Genomic DNA, 23,336 nt, shown 5'->3' with positions numbered 1-23,336 from the left:
CATAGAGTAAGACAGAGTTACGCAAACTCCGTTCACTTCATGGGGCCAGTCCAATGGCGGCTCTTCTACATAGACTTCTATTGAATGGGGACAACCGGAAGTATTGAATGGGGACAACCGGAAGTTTACGGAATGCATTGGAGTCTATGGGCTCGCGTGAGTACATGAACCACGTGACCGGGCTGTTTTCTGCCCCCTCAATATCGCAACTCTTCTATTAGATGGCTCTGGTCACCACCAGCCTCTTATACAGCGTTTCCAGACCTGAGCAGACAGGCGCGGCCAAAGGAAGCTGTCTGCCGGCGTCTCTTTCGGTTTTTAGACAGCTGGTGGATGGAAAAGAAGCTCCACCCACGCGGCTGAATGCCGCGATGGCCAGATTCCCGGCTGTGTCTTTCCGGTTGTCAATGAATCCAAAAGTCTGTAATATGTATTGTTGTTGCTTGTTGCTGTACATTCCATGACCTCGTTTGTTTGTTTGTTTTTTTATTATTATTCTGTTTCTTCTGTTGATGTTTTTGTTTTATTGTATGCCTTGTTTGTCTTGTGTCTCTTGCATATTCAAAAAATAAAGAGAAGACCGAATGGTCGTAGCATACACACGGGTGTGCACACACACACACACACGCACACACACATATGCATGCATATTTCAGACATGTCACCAATATGCACACAATGACCATGTAGCTGGTATGAATGAAAACAAATCATTTTTTCCCCATATCTATCCCACAACAAGCATTGCAATGAGGAACTCTCCAGGACTGGCAGTATTGGTTCTCCTTCTTCTGCAGACCGGAGGATCTCTGGGGTTTCAGAATCGTGAGAACCTACCAGGTGACTCCCTGACCCTGAATCACCCTACCATCACGGAGATGGCTATCTTAAATGCCACTCTACAGGTGTGCCGAAACCTTGCCCTAGAGGCAGGTAGACACTTCACGTCACCAGTAAGGATCCATTGACATTGTGTGTGTGTGTGTGTGTGTGTGTCAAATGTTTTACTAAGTAAAAGTAACAATACTGCAATATAGAAATACTCTTGAGTGAAGTAAAAAATGTGCTTGAGTAAAACTACTAAAGTACTGGCATCAAAATGTACTTAAAGTACCAAAAGTAGAAACTATAGTCATTATGCAGAATGTCCCATTTCACAAGTTTTCGTGTGTGTGTGTGTGTGTGTGTGTGTATATATATATATATATATATATATATATTTGGTTTGTTTTTTTCAAATGGCAGAAATGTATATAGGGCTGAAGTGGTAATCTAACAACTAGAGTAAAAGTACTATATTTGTCTCTGAGATGTGGTGGAGTAGAAGTAAAAATACAGATAATTGGAAATACTCCAGTAAAGTAAAAAAAAAAAACGTGTACTTGAGTTACCACTGTCCATTTGACTTCTTCTGGTAGTGTTTATACCGGTATTTGGATGTTTTTTTCCCACTGCAGCGACAACAGCCTTTGACAGCTGAAGCTGTCATTGTGGCCTGTTCCTCACAGAGGTCCTCGAAGACCTTCCGCCAAGCCATTAAATTGATCAAGTGGCGAAATGTACGAGTGGACCTCCGCCATTGCTTCAACGAGAGCTACCATTTTAACGCGGAGAGATTCACTGAGGGAAGGAGAATCATCACACATGGTTTGTCCGCGGTCAAAGCCAACAACAAGCAAGGGAACTTTGAAGCGGCCAGGCAGATGCTGGGGGAAATCTTACACCCCTTACAGGTATGACTCATATCGTTGTCGTTATCGTTGTTCTGTTTGACAATTTATTTTTCCCAATTAATCTTGGTGTAAATTGTTTTCCTCTAATGTGAAGGACTTCTACAGTCACTCCAACTGGGTGGAACTGGGCAACAAACTCCCAAACTCCAACCTAATCAGATCTGACACCAGCATTGGCAACATTGCAGGTACCAATATCTGTTTGGTTTAATATACAAATGTGTTTAGCAAAAATCGAAATTCGGGCCAGAGAATTCTGCTCTGGTATCCAGGGAGAGTGCGTGCACAGTTTTCGCTTCGGAAAAAAAAGTGTCAGGAAATTAGGATGAGATACTTGACCGTGTAAGTTTATGAAATGCTTTATAATGGTGTGTTATTAAGGTTAAAGCAGTATTAATATTTATGAGTGTTTACAGTGTCATAATGTTTAAAATGCATTGTGTATATATGGGCTTCATAGAAAGCATTACCCAGGGATCAGTGTTGTCCGTCTGTCTTGAGAAACAGAAAACATCAGATACCCAAATCATTTGTGGAACTACTTTTCTACAGATGTTAACAGGGCAACCTGCCGGAACTGTGATGGAGATGACTGTAGGAACAATATTTTGGAAGACATCACGCAGGAGAAAGTACTGACTTCAGGATACTTTGGCATTGTGCCGTTCTTCTCAACCAAACCAAAAGGTAAGAGAGCACCGATCGAAGTCTGACATCACTCAACACCTCCCAGGGCTAGTGGCAGTGATCAGGACCTCAGTACTCTATATTCAATGGTGGAAAAAGTACTTGCATTCATATCTGGGTATTTGGCTCGATGAAAGATTTACATTTAAATATCATATTACTGACCTTACAGCCAAACTAAGACAGAAAATTGGTTTTCTTTACAGAAAGGAAGCTAACTTCCCAATGATCTGTGATATGTGATCTCGGCAGCATTGCAAATGAGGGTGAACCTCAATGCTCTTTTCGAGAATAAATATTATTGGTGTCCAAATGTACTGAAAGTAGAAAGTACTCATTATGCAGAATGTTCCATTCCAAGTTGTCAAATGTATAAATTAAAAATCTTTTCAAAATGGCCGATTTACAAGCTCACAATGCGCTTGTAGATAAAAAAAAAAGCTGGTAGATCTGCTATTTTCAAATGGTCGAATTTAAAAGTGGTTAAGTATGTTTTGTAATAATCAAAATCTACAAAGTAAGATTTAAAATATTTAGTACAATATATCTACATATAAAAGTACAATATTTGGATACGAGATGTAGTGGAGTAAAAGTAACCTAAGCTTTCTGAAAACCTTTCTTTGAGGTATTTGTACTTTACTACTTTACAATTTCCAAAGTACAAATACCTCAAAGAAAGGTTTTCAGAAAGCTTAGGTTAGGTTTTAGAAGGGTTTTTTTTTAAGCCTCGGGTCTAAATGGGTTTGGTTAAAGGCATTTTAAACCATTTGATCACTTAGTATGTTCTCAAATCTAACGGTGAACAGGGAAATGCAGCCACGGAGGCCCTGTCGACCCGTCAAGCGGCATGGAGCCAAAAGGCGGGATCAACAAGGACACACGGACCTCCAGCCACGGTCATCTCCATTCTGAAGCAGCACATCTGGCAATAGCTGCTACCAGAGAGCTGCTGGAGGACATTGATGCAGCAGCCGGACACACAGACTTCCTACAGTAAAGCATCTAACAATGCACATAATGTTAAAGTTGTTCACACAAAAACATGACTTAAATTACACACTCCATGAAGTCTTTTTTGAGTGGTACAGCCACTCCATTGCGTAGCTATGTATATGTGTCCCTGTCGGTCTGTCCGTCCGTCCGAGCAGTGACACACACACACACACACACACACACAGACACACACACACACAGACACACACACACACACACACACACACACACACACACACACACACACACACACACACACACACACACACACACACACACACACACACACACACACACACACACACACACACAGGAGGGCTTGTACAGTACAGAACCACTAACTTCAGACTGGTCTGACTGGCGGAGCCTCCAGTACTGAGTCTCCTACTGAACGATGACACTGTCCCGGTCACACACTTATTGGCTCAGGAATGTGACATAAACACAAATCTCATGAAATCAAGGCTGGGGTGTGTAATTGAAAATATTTTTTGGGTGAACTACACTATACCGCCCTCTTTTTCCGTCTCCACCAAAAATAGCCGATCTACAAGCTCAAATGCAGCGCGTAGCATCAAAAGTTTAAACGACTTGAGTAAAAATGCTACTTAGTTGTCTCCACCACCACCACCACCACCACCACCAAATCTCTTTGACCTGCTTTGAGCTTGTAGATCTGCTATTTTTGGCAAATGTTCCCCCCAGAATAGGCATGCATGGGGTTCAAGTGAAAAAGGTGTTTTCCATTTATCTTTCTCTCGCCTCTTCTGTCAGGTTGATGGGGATCTCCAAGGGATCTAATAAAGCTCTCTGTTTTGTGATTGACGCCACGCCAAGCATGAGGGATGACATTGAGGCGGTGAAGGCAGTGACCTCTCTCTTTGACAGTAAAGTTGGAACACCAGACGAGCCCTCATCGTACATCCTAGTTCCCTTTAGAGATCCAGGTAGGATAGTTCAAAAATAAGAGAAATTTAAAAAAAGAGAATAAAAAAGAAACTTTACAGCAATGCTTCATTTGTATCCATTTTCTCCTAAATGACTTGAGTCAATGGTGAACAGTTCTTTAAGTTCCAAAAAGGGTAAACAGTGAATTGTTTAGATGGATCACCATTAACTTACGTACCATGAGATGGTCTATCTGAAGAGAAATTAATCTGACAGTTTACTTTTAATTCCAGGGAGTGTTCTGTGCTATATACTGTATTACATTCTAATCCATCAACAGTATTCTTATTGACCTCATGATATACCTCATAATCCATGCCTCAAAAGTTTAAAAGACGTGAATAACAATTCTACTTTTTGTCTCACTCTTGTCACTCTGAACGTTAGACTTTGGTCCACTGATGAGGACAACAGATCTAAACATCTTCAAAGCTCACATTAATGAGCTGATACTACAAGGAGGGAACAATGATTTACCTGAGATGAGTCTTTCAGGGCTTCAGGTAGAGTGGTGTGGACTGCTTCCCTGTTTGTTCTGCAGCTTTTATTCATACGAACCAGGGGTGGAAAGTAACTAAGTACATGTACTCATGTAGGCCTACAAACATTGTGCCAAACATTGTGCTTTTACTCCACTACAACTAGTTGAAAACTTTAGTTACATAGTTACTTTGTAGATTGTGATTCAACACCACTTCCTTTTCTCTGTTGTGTTCATCTGTGTATAGCTGGCTTTAACCGGGGCCCCTCCAAACTCTGAGATCTTCCTCTTCACTGATGCCTCGGCTAAGGACAGCCACCTGAAGAGCACTGTGACCGCATTGATCGAGCGCACCAAGACAGTGGTGTGTGGCTGCCATAGATAACAGTATATCGTTGCTCCTATCTTCATATTTTAACTTTGTGTTTTATTAAAAAAAAATCGTAAATGAATGCCCTGCTGATCATACTACAGCGTCACACAAAAGTATCCGATATACAAGCTCCGGCGTGTTTTAGCTTGTTGATCTGCTACTTTTGCTGTTTTTTTTATTTGAACCCTGAAAAGAAACTGTTGGACATATGTTTCCACCCAGAGACAATATAGTATTGTCATATTTCTTTGAGGGGCACTAGACCCTCCTATACAAATGTGTCACATTGACATTTGCCATTGACATGAAAGGAGAATTTACGTCATATGTGGATGGGCAAATCGACTTTTCTAAAGCAACTGTTTTAAACGTTGAATATAAAGACTATATCATGGTTAAAAGATAACATAAGTTGACAAATTAATTCATGAGGAAGTATATTAATTGGATGATGTACGATAAGAGCGCCCCTCACTTCACACAGGTGTGATTTTTGGTTTTTATTTTTTTCTCGATTTGTGCCTTTTTTTTTTCTTAACGTCCCCAACAGAAGCCAAAGCTCCAATATGGTTCATTAAGTATTGTCTTATTTGTAAATATCAGAATAAATTCAGGTAGCTACAGTTAGAAGGTATGTGTACGTACGTCCCCCGGTGACTGTAATCCTGGGCGCTACTCTCTGCCAACCTGGGAGAGCCCCGAACTGAGCTCATACATCCTTCAATTCATGAGGAGTGAGCAGGCCGCTTCTTATCACCTGACAGCGGGGAGTTTCTGCGGTAGGACTAATCAATCAATCAAACTTTATTAAAGACACAAGGTCCATATTGACATAACAAAAACAGAGACAAACAAAAGGCAGACATTGTCTACATAAAATCACAAATGCATAGTTGCATACTATACAGGCTTACACGCCAATGGTTCCACAGTTTAGAAACAAACCTGACTGAACTCAATAAACGGTTAGTCAGAATAACAATAATGCTGTTGACAGAATCCGACAACCTACACATACATTTGTACATGAGGTTCCTCAGCACAGCTGAGCAGGTGGGTACGCCGATGCTGACAAACATTTCGCTTGCACTGCTGCACCGTGGTTATCGTTATTCCAATCCAAACAGTTCCTTCCTCTCCACCAGGCAAACCAAGCTCTAGCTTGTTAAAATTATTTTAAACTTCTCCATCAAATAGTTGACTTGAGGAAGTTGATCCTCTGCCTGGCCAGTATTTAAATCCAACTTCTGGTTCTGTCAAAATCCAAATCTAAATACATGTTTTCTACTATATAAAACCTGGAAAGCATCTGTGTCATTGCAGAGTTTCGGTACTGCCAGTGTGTATACATATAGCAGTGTGTATACATATAGCATTTCTTTCTCAAAACTCTTAGGATCATCTGCATGTAGTCAGTAAGTGAGCCCAGCGTCCATGACATCATGGACACTGCTAAAATATCTAAAACCACATATCACAAAAAAAACAGGAGGAAAGTGTTCTAAATCTTCTAAATGTCATTAACATATTGTTTTGCAAAAAGGGTGAAGTGTCCCTTTTAATTAAGAGAGCTACCACATTAAATTGATTTAATCTACATAAATAATTGCATGCAGGTGAACTTCATGCTAACCGGCGTGTTTGGGCGCCGTCGTCGGAGACGGTCTGACAGCGGCGTACAGATGGCCCACATGAGCCGGACAGACGCCCAGGTCTACAGAGACCTGGCTCAGGCGTCTGGGGGACACGCTATTGAAGTCACCAAGAGCGAGCTGCTAGAGGCCACCAGAATCATTACAGAGTCCTCTGCTTCCTCTCTGGTACTGTAATCTTCAACATCATTATGAATTCAACATAAAATAAAATATATCGCCAACAGTGTTTAACAAACTATTCTAAAGTCATCAGCATAATTACCACTGATAAATCAACACTTATTGTTCTTAATGAATATGGTTGCTGTAAATTAAAGCTACACTAGAGCTATTTAAGCATTTTTAGTACTGTATATTTGTATTTGTCATTCAATGTCATTATGTTCTGATGAATTGAATATGAATGGCCCCAATGGAAACAAGCTGTATGTCAGGCTTTTGGGGGTTTCAAATCCACTTAACAGACCTTGTATTGAACTGTACTTTAACTGGGCTTTTTCTGCAACCTGTTAAAGTATTCTATCAATCAAGCAGAAATATAGCTTTTCAAAATCCCGTATGGGATTAAAAACTATCAGCACATCACCCCAAATTAACTTTACCACAATGAGCTTCAGTCATCTGGTACGGCCAGTGTTGCAAGTATCAAAACAGTTACCTCTCACTGCCACCAATGTGGCTTTAGTACTAGGAACAGATTCATAATGTTTATTTCTGTAGGTGACCATTCTGCAAGCTGCCAGAACCCCAGGAAGGCCCGCTAATTTCACCTTCTCAGTAGACGAATCAGTGACAAACCTAATCATCTACATCACAGGACGCTCCTTGAGTTTCAGTCTTATAAACCCAGAAGGTAAAACGGAGCTGCCAACTCTCACGCAATGAGCGTGGGATGCACGCAAATGACCCTCTTCACACGCACGCAAAACTGTGTCAACTCATGCACCACTGAGACATCCACTTCTGCCGGTATTTGAGCGACAAAGATAATTAAATTATTGTATCTGAACCCATTGACTGTAGTGAAAAGCAGCAATGATGGGTGCATGTGCACGTCTCTTCACTCTTCACGCTGCGCACATTTACGCATGTCATTCCATTGATCAATTTGGCCACCAGACGTGACAGGAGGATCAACAACATAGATCTTCTTAAGATTAATTCATGTGTATACTACACATCCAAAATGTTAGCTGCCGGGTGTACCCTGGACAGAATGCACTGCAGGGGCAGCTAACCCTTCAGTTTGAGGAACAACAATAACACCTGTGAAGGAAGTTACATAACACAACTACTTTACGTCAATATGGCTGCGGTGAAAAAGGTCACTTGCTTGCTGTCAGCCTGTCACTGTGCTCTGTTGGTTTCCAATGCGTGTGTTTTGTTCACAGGAGTGTCTCAGAGCAGTTCTGATAGCACAGGACCGCTGGGTTCCATCCTGGCTGTAGGAAACTTCAGAACCATGCAGCTAAACAAACATGTGGGATCATGGGAAATACGAATGGTGTCCACACAGCCCTACACTCTGAAGGTCATAGGTGACGTGCATTTTACCTATTTGGTCATCTTGAGAGCCTAAAAAATCAGCAGCAGGGCATACTTTTGTTAGTGAGTTAGCTGTTATGCTCTGTAGCTTTCCCTTTTAAACAGCTAATTATAATTAAATAATAATAATAGCTAATAAAAAATGTATGTAGTATATTATTGCACTGACTGATATTTCTTGAATAAATGTATACATTTACATCAATACGAATAAATATCAATCAGTGAAATTCTACTATGAAAGACACATTGCATGGTTCGGAGGCAGATCTTCAAGGGCCTCAAGGGTTTTTCTACGTAGGGCCAGATCTACCAAAACAATAAAATGAGTCTCTATGCTCTCAGTATTCTAAAAAGTGTGAAAAGACACACTGGCTATATGTCTAATTGTCCTATGCACCTATCGCAAGCATATAACTTTCTTTCATGTATAACGTTTTTATTTTCAGGTCAAAGTGACATTGACTTCCTGTTTGACTTTGTGGAATTGGCCCAGAGCCCCTTTACAGGATATGATGTTCTAGAGACCCGTCCTAGAGCTGGTATGCATTGTTTATATGTTTATTAGAAGTTTTCAAATTTGTGTCACTTTTAAAAAATCTAAGGATGGGTCAGTCGGTCGGATGGACGGACGCCCGTCACAAAGACGCGTTCTGAGCTTGTAGATCTACTATTTTTGAGGGGCCCTCCTATAAACTAAACAGCTATAGTGTAGATTCTGTCTGAACACAAACATGAAATGCCATTGACGTAAATTGGAGAATTTACATCATATGTGCCTGAGCAAATCGGCTGTCGGTATAGGTGCTGCCACACGGTCAAAAGAGCTGCGCACGTTCTCGGCTGCGCGTAGCTTAAAGCTTGAGTTTTTAGACAGCTGGTGGATGGAAATTAAGCTCCACCTCCGCGGAATTCTTGCGCGACGGCCAGATTCCCGGAAACGCTCTCCTCCGCTCAAGTCTTCGGCGGAGGTGGAGCTTTTTTTCCATCCACCAGCTGTCTAAAAACTCGGAATTTAAGCTGCGCGCAGCTTAAGAAGTGCGCAGCTTAAGAAAGTTTTGCGCTATGGTGTGGAGACTTTTGCGCTATGGTGTGGAGACGGTGTGTCACCGTCTCCACACCATAGCGCAAAACATTCTTAAGCTGCGCACTTCTTAAGCTGCGCGCAGCTTAAATTCTGAGTTTTTAGACAGCTGGTGGATGGAAAAGAAGCTCCACCTCCGCGGAAGACTTGAGCGGAGGAGAGCGTTTCCGGGAATCTGGCCGTCGCGCAAGTATTCGGCGGAGGTGGAGCTTAATTTCCATCCACCAGCTGTCTAAAAACTCAAGCTTTAAGCAGCGCGCAGCCGAGAACGTGCGCAGCTCTTTTGACCGTGTGGCAGCACCGTGTATCGGTGCAAACCCTTGGCCAATAAGGGGTGGTCCCTTATTGGTGACGTAACTACGATGATAAGAGCGCCCCTCACTTCACACAGGTTGGTTTAGAGACAGGGAGCCCTATTAAGCAAGACGAAAAACCCATGCGGTAATACAGATTTCGCCCTCGCTCTGCGCCTTTTCGTATTATGGAAGCCGTGGTGAGCGCTCACTCATATGGAATACCACGTTCCTGCATAATTTAGCATTGGGGGAGTGTCCATATGTTAATTATTTTCGCTTTGCGCTAATTTGCTATTAAGCCCCTTGACCTAAAAACACTCAGCGCATACCGATTCCGCCTGGGTCTGACCACGTCTTAAAAGCAAAAAGCACTGTTTCATTTTACACTTGAGCGGCTCTGGAGTGCTGCTGGAGTGTTGCCATGTCTGTTTATTATAAGCGGCTTCTTTTTCTGCAAAGATGCTTGTAAATATTGGTAGTTGTGGTTGCTTTTCTTGTTTCTAAAGTGCTTATTTGGGCTTTTCTCCTAATGTTGTTTAAACCAGTGATCCTCACACAGCGACATTCCCATGTCAAGGACCCCCAGATTAATGTGCCCAACTAAGCCAGTGACCCCCATGACAGATTTGTGTTTTTAAATGTTTCAATAACATTTTTCAAAAATATTCCACAATTGTCACTTTTTTCAAAGATTACTTTTGAAAATAGCAGATCTACCAGCTCACAATGCATCACATTCATTCATTAAAACAATGAACTCTGACTGCAGGGGGATATATATTTATAATGATCATTCTAACAATGTGCAAGAAAATATGTAAAAAGAAGGAAGAACTTTATATTTGTGGACAATCAAAATATGCTGGAAATTTTAATGTGGTGTCATTAAAAGGAATCTTGATATGGCAGACTCACTATCTAGAAAATAAAAACATGGCACTTCATTTAAAATAGGTTGTAGACCCCTGTTATATGCGATTCTTTTGGGAGTATGTTTATAGACCTATTTACTTGTTTCTATGACACATGGCAACAGCGAGTTTTCTGGCTTTCTCGTTGAGATTATAAAGGGTCATATATCGCTCATTTCTCAACCTTTTTTAGAAATTAAAACATCTCCATACTCATTGGGAGGTTTGCTTTCATACGCTGTATCACACCCGACTCAATTCTTCTTCAATAATATGCTACGAGCGAAGACCATAACATTGGGGCCGCAGCAATACGCATGGCGCACGTATGGCATTTCAACTCATTCCTTCGTCGTGACTCGAATGAAATAAAATAAAATAAACGTTATTTTACTGGTGTTTTTCAATAGAAACAAATAAAGAGCGTGTGTGCAACAGTCAGTGCATATACGTGCATGCACTATAGGCTATATTTCCTCCTTGTCGGGATGGTGAGCTGAGCTCTTCACAGCCCGTTTGTCTTTCATATTATTCTTATAATATTTGATATTATAAACACTCATGGTTCTCTCATTTCTCAACCGTTTTTTAAAATGTAAAAATCCCCATATTCCTTAGGAATCTTGCTTTCATTCGCTGTATGGTACATGGTTCTATTTTTATCGAATTAAACAATATCAAACGAACTTGTATGTTCGGGGGTTAGACGATTCTGGGAACATTATGCATGGATTGCCAATTTGCCAGCCAATGCTGCGTATCTACTCGCAGTTCCATTCCGATCTGAAAGGTATAGGTAGGTGCCATTTCAAAGTCTTAGTTATTCATTTATGAATCAAATGAACTAGAATAAAGATTTTTACAGCTGTTTTTCATGCTTAGAACAGAAACAAATTAAGTGACGATGTGCGTATATCTCCCTCCCTTAGCATATGGCTGCGCCGCTGTAATGACTTTCCAATGAAAACTGCAAGTTACTTAACAAAATAGAGACATAGGCCTACAAGCTATGCACATCATGGCTGTGACAGCTTGTGGATCTGTTCTTTGGAGGCATAAAGGTGACAGCATGCAGTGCAATATGAATAATTAACCCAAATGTGACAAAGTCATGTCATGTCTATGGTGCCAGTCTGCAGAAATGTAATACCACTTGCCGAAAAGGGCGCATCATCAGCTGGTGTCGTAAAGAGAATAGTACGGACATGTTCATTGGGTAAGCCTCAAAACTCCCTTAAACACTCCCATGACTAATTCAAGGCCGTTTTGCTCACACCACGGGGTGTCGAAAGCGCTTCTTACCTGGCCCATAATTGTAATATGACATTGCACCCGCCCCCACGTCTTAAAAACTGTAAAATTATATGTAATTAGATTCCACTTGCTTAATAGGGCCCAGGGAGCCCTATTAAGCAAGACGAAAAACCCATGCGGTAATACAGATTTCGCCCTCGCTCTGCGCCTTTTCGTATTATGGAAGCCGTGGTGAGCGCTCACTCATATGGAATACCACGTTCCTGCATAATTTAGCATTGGGGGAGTGTCCATATGTTAATTATTTTCGCTTTGCGCTAATTTGCTATTAAGCCCCTTGACCTAAAAACACTCAGCGCATACCGATTCCGCCTGGGTCTGACCACGTCTTAAAAGCAAAAAGCACTGTTTGATTTGACACTTGAGCGGCTCTGGAGTGCTGCTGGAGTGTTGCCATGTCTGTTTATTATAAGCGGCTTCTTTTTCTGCAAAGATGCTTGTAAATATTGGTAGTTGTGGTTGCTTTTCTTGTTTCTAAAGTGCTTATTTGGGCTTTTCTCCTAATGTTGTTTAAACCAGTGATCCTCACACAGCGACATTCCCATGTCAAGGACCCCCAGATTAATGCATTTGCCCAACTAAGCCAGTGACCCCCATGACAGATTTGTGTTTTTAAATGTTTCAATAACATTTTTCAAAAATATTCCACAATTGTCACTTTTTTCAAAGATTACTTTTGAAAATAGCAGATCTACCAGCTCACAATGCATCACATTCATTCATTAAAACAATGAACTCTGACTGCAGGGGGATATATATTTATAATGATCATTCTAACAATGTGCAAGAAAATATGTAAAAAGAAGGAAGAACTTTATATTTGTGGACAATCAAAATATGCTGGAAATTTTAATGTGGTGTCATTAAAAGGAATCTTGATATGGCAGACTCACTATCTAGAAAATAAAAACATGGCACTTCATTTAAAATAGGTTGTAGACCCCTGTTATATGCGATTCTTTTGGGAGTATGTTTATAGACCTATTTACTTGTTTCTATGACACATGGCAACAGCGAGTTTTCTGGCTTTCTCGTTGAGATTATAAAGGGTCATATATCGCTCATTTCTCAACCTTTTTTAGAAATTAAAACATCTCCATACTCATTGGGAGGTTTGCTTTCATACGCTGTATCACACCCGACTCAATTCTTCTTCAATAATATGCTACGAGCGAAGACCATAACATTGGGGCCGCAGCAATACGCATGGCGCACGTATGGCATTTCAACTCATTCCTTCGTCGTGACTCGAATGAAATAAAATAAAATAAACGTTATTTTACTGGTGTTTTTCAATAGAAACAAATAAAGAGCGTGTGTGCAACACTCAGTGCATATACGTGCATGCACTATAGGCTATATTTCCTCCTTGTCGGGATGGTGAGCTGAGCTCTTCACAGCCCGTTTGTCTTTCATATTATTCTTATAATATTTGATATTATAAACACTCATGGTTCTCTCATTTCTCAACCGTTTTTTAAAATGTAAAAATCCCCATATTCCTTAGGAATCTTGCTTTCATTCGCTGTATGGTACATGGTTCTATTTTTATCGAATTAAACAATATCAAACGAACTTGTATGTTCGGGGGTTAGACGATTCTGGGAACATTACGCATGGATTGCCAATTTGCCAGCCAATGCTGCGTATCTACTCGCAGTTCCATTCCGATCTGAAAGGTATAGGTAGGTGCCATTTCAAAGTCTTAGTTATTCATTTATGAATCAAATGAACTAGAATAAAGATTTTTACAGCTGTTTTTCATGCTTAGAACAGAAACAAATTAAGTGACGATGTGCGTATATCTCCCTCCCTTAGCATATGGCTGCGCCGCTGTAATGACTTTCCAATGAAAACTGCAAGTTACTTAACAAAATAGAGACATAGGCCTACAAGCTATGCACATCATGGCTGTGACAGCTTGTGGATCTGTTCTTTGGAGGCATAAAGGTGACAGCATGCAGTGCAATATGAATAATTAACCCAAATGTGACAAAGTCATGTCATGTCTATGGTGCCAGTCTGCAGAAATGTAATACCACTTGCCGAAAAGGGCGCATCATCAGCTGGTGTCGTAAAGAGAATAGTACGGACATGTTCATTGGGTAAGCCTCAAAACTCCCTTAAACACTCCCATGACTAATTCAAGGCCGTTTTGCTCACACCACGGGGTGTCGAAAGCGCTTCTTACCTGGCCCATAATTGTAATATGACATTGCACCCGCCCCCACGTCTTAAAAACTGTAAAATTATATGTAATTAGATTCCACTTGCTTAATAGGGCCCAGGGAGCCCTATTAAGCAAGACGAAAAACCCATGCGGTAATACAGATTTCGCCCTCGCTCTGCGCCTTTTCGTATTATGGAAGCCGTGGTGAGCGCTCACTCATATGGAATACCACGTTCCTGCATAATTTAGCATTGGGGGAGTGTCCATATGTTAATTATTTTCGCTTTGCGCTAATTTGCTATTAAGCCCCTTGACCTAAAAACACTCAGCGCATACCGATTCCGCCTGGGTCTGACCACGTCTTAAAAGCAAAAAGCACTGTTTGATTTGACACTTGAGCGGCTCTGGAGTGCTGCTGGAGTGTTGCCATGTCTGTTTATTATAAGCGGCTTCTTTTTCTGCAAAGATGCTTGTAAATATTGGTAGTTGTGGTTGCTTTTCTTGTTTCTAAAGTGCTTATTTGGGCTTTTCTCCTAATGTTGTTTAAACCAGTGATCCTCACACAGCGACATTCCCATGTCAAGGACCCCCAGATTAATGCATTTGCCCAACTAAGCCAGTGACCCCCATGACAGATTTGTGTTTTTAAATGTTTCAATAACATTTTTCAAAAATATTCCACAATTGTCACTTTTTTCAAAGATTACTTTTGAAAATAGCAGATCTACCAGCTCACAATGCATCACATTCATTCATTAAAACAATGAACTCTGACTGCAGGGGGATATATATTTATAATGATCATTCTAACAATGTGCAAGAAAATATGTAAAAAGAAGGAAGAACTTTATATTTGTGGACAATCAAAATATGCTGGAAATTTTAATGTGGTGTCATTAAAAGGAATCTTGATATGGCAGACTCACTATCTAGAAAATAAAAACATGGCACTTCATTTAAAATAGGTTGTAGACCCCTGTTATATGCGATTCTTTTGGGAGTATGTTTATAGACCTATTTACTTGTTTCTATGACACATGGCAACAGCGAGTTTTCTGGCTTTCTCGTTGAGATTATAAAGGGTCATATATCGCTCATTTCTCAACCTTTTTTAGAAATTAAAACATCTCCATACTCATTGGGAGGTTTGCTTTCATACGCTGTATCACACCCGACTCAATTCTTCTTCAATAATATGCTACGAGCGAAGACCATAACATTGGGGCCGCAGCAATACGCATGGCGCATGTATGGCATTTCAACTCATTCCTTCGTCGTGACTCGAATGAAATAAAATAAAATAAACGTTATTTTACTGGTGTTTTTCAATAGAAACAAATAAAGAGCGTGTGTGCAACACTCAGTGCATATACGTGCATGCACTATAGGCTATATTTCCTCCTTGTCGGGATGGTGAGCTGAGCTCTTCACAGCCCGTTTGTCTTTCATATTATTCTTATAATATTTGATATTATAAACACTCATGGTTCTCTCATTTCTCAACCGTTTTTTAAAATGTAAAAATCCCCATATTCCTTAGGAATCTTGCTTTCATTCGCTGTATGGTACATGGTTCTATTTTTATCGAATTAAACAATATCAAACGAACTTGTATGTTCGGGGGTTAGACGATTCTGGGAACATTACGCATGGATTGCCAATTTGCCAGCCAATGCTGCGTATCTACTCGCAGTTCCATTCCGATCTGAAAGGTATAGGTAGGTGCCATTTCAAAGTCTTAGTTATTCATTTATGAATCAAATCAACTAGAATAAAGATTTTTACAGCTGTTTTTCATGCTTAGAACAGAAACAAATTAAGTGACGATGTGCGTATATCTCCCTCCCTTAGCATATGGCTGCGCCGCTGTAATGACTTTCCAATGAAAACTGCAAGTTACTTAACAAAATAGAGACATAGGCCTACAAGCTATGCACATCATGGCTGTGACAGCTTGTGGATCTGTTCTTTTGAGGCATAAAGGTGACAGCATGCAGTGCAATATGAATAATGAACCCAAATGTGACAAAGTCATGTCATGTCTATGGTGCCAGTCTGCAGAAATGTAATACCACTTGCCGAAAAGGGCGCATCATCAGCTGGTGTCGTAAAGAGAATAGTACGGACATGTTCATTGGGTAAGCCTCAAAACTCCCTTAAACACTCCCATGACTAATTCAAGGCCGTTTTGCTCACACCACGGGGTGTCGAAACTCGAAAGCGCTTCTTACCTGGCCCATAATTGTAATATGACATTGCACCCGCCCCCACGTCTTAAAAACTGTAAAATTATATGTAATTAGATTCCACTTGCTTAATAGGGCCCTTAGTGTACGATATAGGCTTAAAAAGGAAAACGAACCAGAGTTAAAACTGTATTTGGTGCGTTCTAAGTATAGAGTGTTTAAACTGAAGTGACATTGATAAATTCCAAATATTATCTAAGTATTCTGAGGCATCCCTGGACTTGTGTCAAGGCATCCTTTAGTGTTCTGAGGCACCCCTGGACTTGTGTCAAGGCATCCTATAGTATTCTTATATTAAGATTTATCTTCTTCCTGCTTAAGATTTATCTTCTTCCTGCTCATATGATCATGTAAAACCATAACTGAAATGAAATAAATAAATATGAAATGAAATGAAATGAAATGAAATTCTGAGGCACCCCTGAACTTGTGTCAAGGCATCCTATAGTGTTCCGCGGCACCCACTTTGAGAACCCCTGCTCTACACCACATCTCCTCAACAAAAATAGCTTGTAAATCGACAAATATGGATGCTAAAGTTCAAGTGCTTAAGGATGTTGTTGTCAGGCAGTTCAAATCCCTCTGGTCCAGTTGGGCCAGGGTGTAGCTAAAGGAAGCTTTTTAAGACTCGTTTTCTTTCCCTCAGAAATTGACTGGATGATGCAGCATAAGATATCCATATTTCTTTCATTTGCCATTAAAGGTGTTAATGGTTCATTGTTGGTGACGGTCACGGGGAGTGACTCGGCAGCGGTCACGGGGGTGTCTCTGGTGGAAACATCGGGGGCAGCAGAGGTTAGCGGCACCGTGAGGTTACTGGAGGATGGAGACTACCTAGTCCAGGTGGACAGGGTCCCATCAACGGAGTTTGTGGTGCGCGTGAAGGGGAGGCTGGGCGGCAGCAGAGAGACCAGAGCATCAGCTGTTGACTTCCAGAGACAGTCTGCTACCAACTTAAAGGCTTCCAGCCTGACTGTCACGGTGAGCACCTGCCATGACTCCATAACTAAACCAAACAAGTGGTTCTCAAACCTTTTCATGTCATCATTTTAAAAAGTGAAATATTTTTAGTCAATGAGTGATAGACATGATACTGACCATGATACTATCAGTATCGTTGTCAGTATCATGGTCAGTAACACTAGTGTAAACTCTATTATGCATTCAAAGAGATGCTTCTTCCAGCTTATCTATTTGGTTATTGGTAAAAAATAAGCTACACTGTTAACACTCAGCCAAATAAGATGTACAGCGTCACCACATGCCTCTATTATGCATTCAAAGAGAACGGAGCACTGAACACCAGCGTGGCAGTGAGCAGCAGGCAAAACCAGAACATAACCCTGGTGTCCTACAGTGCCTCCTGCTGTTCACCCGATGTAGAGCTGCAGGTAACCTTTTCATGTCATCATTTAAAAAAGTGAAATATTTTTAGTCAATGAGTGATAGACATGATACTGACCATGATACTATCAGTATCGTTGTCAGTATCATGGTCAGTAACACTAGTGTAAACTCTATTATGCATTCAAAGAGATGCTTCTTCCAGCTTATCTATTTGGTTATTGGTAAAGAATAAGCTACACTGTTAACACTCAGCCAAATAAGATGTACAGCGTCACCACATGCTTCTATTATGCATTCAAAGAGAACGGAGCACTGAACACCAGCGTGGCAGTGAGCAGCAGGCAAAACCAGAACATAACCCTGGTGTCCTACAGTGCCTCCTGCTGTTCACCCGATGTAGAGCTGCAGGTAACCTTTTCATGTCATCATTTAAAAAAGTGAAATATTTGTAGTCAATGAGTGACAGACATGATACTGACCATGATACTATCAGTATCGTTGTCAGTATCATGGTCAGTAACACTAGTGTAAACTATTATGCATTCAAAGAGATGCTTCTTCCAGCTTATCTATTTGGTTATTGGTAAAGAATAAGCTACACTGTTAACACTCAGCCAAATAAGATGTACAGCGTCACCACATGCACACAAGCAGACCGCCTGTATTGATGCTTCACCACTTAACATTAAATTGTGATTTGCCTCATTCACAAACTGCACACATAACACAAGCTAACTATGGATATCTGAAGATTGGACAAGGAGGCCACAGCGTTATTATAGTCTATTTCCAGTTTGAAAAGTGCTTATAACCCTAACCTAACCCTAACCCCTAACCCACAACTCCCAGTAATTGTTGTATCATTCTTCAATACATTTAGGCTGATTCAGATGGCATCTTAGAGCCAGGAACTCCGTTCCCGGTGCCTTTCACTGTGGCGATTAACGGCACAGGGGGAAACGTCACCATCCGAGCCACCAATGACCGTGGGTTTGACTTCACTTCACCAACCAGCATCCTCCTTACAGATGGAGGCAGTGCCAGTGGTACAGTGACCCTCATGGCCCCTCTTAATACACCATCTGGATGTGACGTCACCTTAACCATCGAGGCTGAGGCGCCCGGGAGCACGGATACCAACTACGCTGTGCTGCGTTTTTCCATCGTTAACACGGTAAGTCTCCCAAAGAGTGACATTACAGTTGTATGAACCATCTCCCTTTAACCACTTTCAACCTGGCGTCATTATAGGCGAAATAAATAAATACAAATCTTACATTTTCTGCAGATCTACAAGCTCACAACGCATCACAAAACGACATGTACACTTGTAGATGTGCTATTAACACTGTTGCTTTGGTGGCTTAAGTGACCGATGGCTTCATGTTTCCTTCTCATCCCGTATAGGTGACAGATTTCTCTCGGCCAGTGTGTCAGCTGGCCGCCCTGGACCCCCAATGTTCTGAGTCCAACTGCAGTTTGTCTACGTGGCGACTCTCTGCCAGCGTCAGCGACGGCCCCCAGGGCACGGGTGTGGAACGCGTCAGCCTCAAGCAGGGCAACGGAGCACTGAACACCAGCGTGGCAGTGAGCAGCACGCAAAACCAGAACATAACCCTGGTGTCCTACAGCGCCTCCTGCTGTTCACCCGATGTAGAGCTGCAGGTAGTGGACGGAGTGGGCAACGTGGGCACCTGTTTCTACACTGCCAGGGAAACTGCCACTACCCAAACCACCGGCTCATTAACGCACCCCGTCACTCCAGCTGCTATAGCTAAGACCACTCAGCCCTGCTATGTTTTGTTTTTTAAAAGATATTTTTATGGGGCTTTTTCTGCCTTTATTGATAGGATGAAAGTAGTCTGGAGAGAGAGATGGGGGGAAGACATGCGGCAAAGGCCGTCGGGATCGGGAGGCGAACCCGCGGCACGCCGTCAGGCTGGCTCGGCAGCCTATGTGCCCCATAGAGTATATAAAGGATAGAGACCGAACTGGAGCACTAGCCCCGCCCCCAAGCTATTCATTTCGATGAAGTTGCTCAGTGGCGTTTTGAAGCACCTGGAAGACTGCCGGAAGTACCTCCTCCGGACCTCAAATTTGAGGTCCGGGGTGACGTATGGGTGACGTAGGGAGTGATGGTCCTACGTGTCCGTGCACGGGTCCGCCTGCAGTCCTTCCTCTTACCACTAGGGCCCAGAGCTTCAACGTTGGAGCGCCTCACTGGCCCCTTGATGTGCCCAGACGGTTGAGCTAACCGTCCGGGAGCCCTCCTATCTTTGCCTGAATGTGGCTATCACACTGATACTGGCCCCCCTACTAGCCCCCTAGTACAGTGGTTCCCTAACTGGGGTGTTGGACCGCGACTCTACAAAATCCCCAGATTATCTTAATGTGCAACATCATTTTCTCACTCAACAGTAAATGAACCAATACAGAATAAGTGAATACAGCCAAAGTATCTGCACATTTCTTAAGTGACAATTTAAAGACCTTTCGAATGCTTAAAATGGCCAAATTGTCAAATATTACGCACATATCTATCAATTACACATTTAATGGAAGGGAAAATCCTGGGTTTTGTTCCAAAGTTCACCGTTAATATTAACTTTTTTATTTTAAGTAAATTATGTGAAATCCATCGTACTGTAGTAATGCTTCTAAATGTCTGTGGTTGATTATTAAATAAATATATTTTAAATATTATTTATGTCATGCTTTCACTGCATTCTGTGTGGGGGTGGGGGGGGGGCGATTACATAATAATGTTCTCCAAGCCTTCGATAACAATTGTGGCATTTCCATCCTAGGGAGTGCATTGCATTTCCATCCTAGGGAGTGCATTGCTTGCTGATTATCACTTTCACACTTATGGGCATGTCATAATAGGCGAACATTCAGAAGAAATAGTCAAAAAGTATGAAATAGATCTACAAGCTTGCATCACGTTGCCAGGCACTGTAAGCTTATACATGCAGCTATTTTCCGCAAAGACATTGGTGTAGCGGGAGAAAAGCCTGGGGGACCTCATGGACATTTTTGTCAAAATTATATTTTTGCCAGAAACACAAAGAGATAGCCCTGAATGACCATAACAGGTCTGTAACTCAGAGTGAATGAGAGTAACTCCCATATCTGCTGGGCGAAGTACAACAATGTGCAAACACAGCAGCAAGATTCGTGAGTTGCTGTGATAGGAGAAGGATATCAAACGGAACACAACCACCCTAAAGACTAATCATTGTGTATATTCCTGCACTATACCTGCATCCAGTGATCTATGTACAATATAGAAATTGATCTATTGACGATTCTGACGTTCAAATGTACATATTTTTTGTTTTGATTGTATTGCTGTATTGTTGTATTGTGCTTTCTGCTTTGGCAATGTAAACGTATGTTTTCTCATGCCAATAAAGCCCTTTGAATTGAAATTGAATTGAGTGTTCCATTTGTACACTCAAGAGTTATGGTGGGCCCTTGCAAATAAAACATAGTACTAGTTGGACTCATAATGTGACAGTGTTATTCATATTCTCAAGAAAACCTGGAGACTTGACATGCAGTTATTGGGTCTTAAGATCAAAATGATAACATTTTAACGGCGTATGAAACAAAATCTAAAATTTGCCACGCACAAGAACAAGTCACACATTTGTCCATGTACGGACATGGATGACCCCTGAAAATATCAATGATCAAACCAAGATGATGAACGAGACAAATGTTTTTAAAAAAAGGTTGTTTTTTTATTTACTGTTTTACTGATGTCCTCACGTCTCATCTATATCCCTTTACAGAACACACAAAACGTTTCACTTTTTTTTGGTTTTCACATCTTTTCTTTTTTGCTTTGTCACTATTTACATTTTGAAACGTTCGTCAGAGACTGAGAAATGCATTTTATGGTCAGTGATATTCGGATACAGGGGGGGGGGGGGGTTGTGTATGAAGGTGAGTCTGGATTTGCATGTGCGGCGTGTGCATGTGCGCGTTTGGTTGAGGTGCACGTATATTTATGGTGTTATGGCTCAAGAGTTTTTTTTTAAAGATATTATTTAGGACTTTATTGGATAGTGTACAGTATGGTGACAGGAAATGGGGGAGAGAGAGATGGGGAGTGACACGCAGCAATGGTCGTCGGAATCAGGAGTCGGACCCGAGATACGCTGTCAGCCTAGGAGCCTGGACCGCTAGGCCGGTCCGGGCCGGCTCAGAGAGGTTATATTATTAGGAACCAACTTGCAAGAATTACCATCCATCTTCCTCTCACACCATCCTCCTTGCCCATTTCAGAAGACTTTACCACTTAATATTATTATTATTGATCACTTATAAGTTATCACTCAAAAGCCATAACGCCATAGAGTTGCACAGGGACCGGATGGCTAGAGATTACAAGGCAGTAGCGGGCTTATTGAATGTTATTGTAGGTGGTTGCTATGGTTCCTGGCAAAAATATGAATATACCGTCATTCAGTGTGTGTGTGTGTGTGTGTGTGTGTGTGTGTGTGTGTGTGTGTGTGTGTGTGTGTGTGTGTGTGTGTGTGTGTGTGTGTGCGCCTGCCAGTGTGTGTGTGTGTGTGTGTGTGTGTGTGTGTGTGTGTGTGTGTGTGTGTGTGTGTGTGTTGTGTGGTGTGTGGTGTGTGTGTGTGTGTGGGCATGTCAGTCAGTGCCATTGGTGTACTGGGAGAGCTTATTCTCCAGGTCACAGATTCTCTTCTCCTGAGACAAAACTGTGGCCTTCAGATTCTGTATCTCCTCCAGCAACCTCTCAATCAGAGGCTGGAGAGGAGAGGATAGGAGAGGAAAGGAAAGGATGGAAGGAGAGCATGAGAGGAGGCTGGGAGGAGAGGATTGGAGGAGCAGAGGAGGGGAGAGGATAGGGGAGGAGGTGACAAGGAGGGGATAGGGGAGGCGAGAGGAGAGGAAAGAAAAGGAGACGATCAAAGAGGAGAGGAGGGAGAATAGACAAGGAGAAAGCAGATGTGAAGGAGTAAGGGAGAACCAGAAAGGAGAGTTGAGAGGTTTTAGGTAGAGAGTTTAGAAATAGTGTAAGACAAGAGAAAGGAGCCCGAGAGAGGAAATATGAAGGGAAGGAACAAAGGCAGGATAAAAGAACAAAAGTGGAAAGGACAGGTCAGGGATAAATCAAACCAGGGAGCAGCTTGAAGCAAAGCTTTAGGTTTAGGACAAAGTAAACAGTACAAAAAGAGGAGAGATAAACAGAAAAGTGTTCAACCATGATAGCAAGATGCATATTTGTGCATCGTGCATATAAGTAACCAAGGCACGATAAAACATCAGCTAAATATATTATTGAATGATGACCACACATGTGGTCTGGCATGATTAGCTCATTGAGCGCTACTCAGAGTATACTTGACACTTGACAGAACAAAAAGGTTAGAGTTATATTCTGTATTAGGCATATTATTCTGTATTTCTTTGCATATAGACCATAATGCCTTGGAACAGTACTTCGGTCTTTGTAACAGGTTCTGGTTTACAGAACGTGCGTGTGTTTAAGGGAGTTTGTTGGAAGTTTTGTAA

At 41.6% G+C, this 23,336-nt stretch overlaps 1 protein-coding gene across 1 annotated transcript; it reads left to right on the top strand.

Annotated features, from left to right (window-relative positions):
* Nucleotides 1–21,342, top strand: LOC306928635 (von Willebrand factor A domain-containing protein 7-like; the record flags this gene model as incomplete). The annotated part of the gene is made up of 17 exons (XM_079508896.1): nucleotides 1–156; nucleotides 743–953; nucleotides 1,458–1,733; nucleotides 1,828–1,921; nucleotides 2,286–2,420; nucleotides 3,230–3,416; nucleotides 4,191–4,363; nucleotides 4,752–4,867; nucleotides 5,093–5,209; nucleotides 6,835–7,038; nucleotides 7,594–7,726; nucleotides 8,265–8,411; nucleotides 8,868–8,960; nucleotides 17,143–17,420; nucleotides 18,667–18,960; nucleotides 19,194–19,719; nucleotides 21,326–21,342. The coding sequence occupies exons 2-17, from the start codon at nucleotides 750–752 to the stop codon at nucleotides 21,340–21,342; spliced, it is 2,994 nt and encodes a 997-aa protein (XP_079365022.1). The 5' UTR covers nucleotides 1–156; nucleotides 743–749.
* Between the last annotated feature and the right edge of the window lie 1,994 nt (nucleotides 21,343–23,336).

Source organism: Electrona antarctica (assembly GCF_951216825.1).
Source record: "Electrona antarctica genome assembly, chromosome: 8".
Taxonomy (NCBI): Eukaryota; Metazoa; Chordata; class Actinopteri; order Myctophiformes; family Myctophidae; genus Electrona; species Electrona antarctica.
Note: the sequence above shows the minus strand (reverse complement) of the source record. Positions and strands in the feature narration are given on the sequence as shown.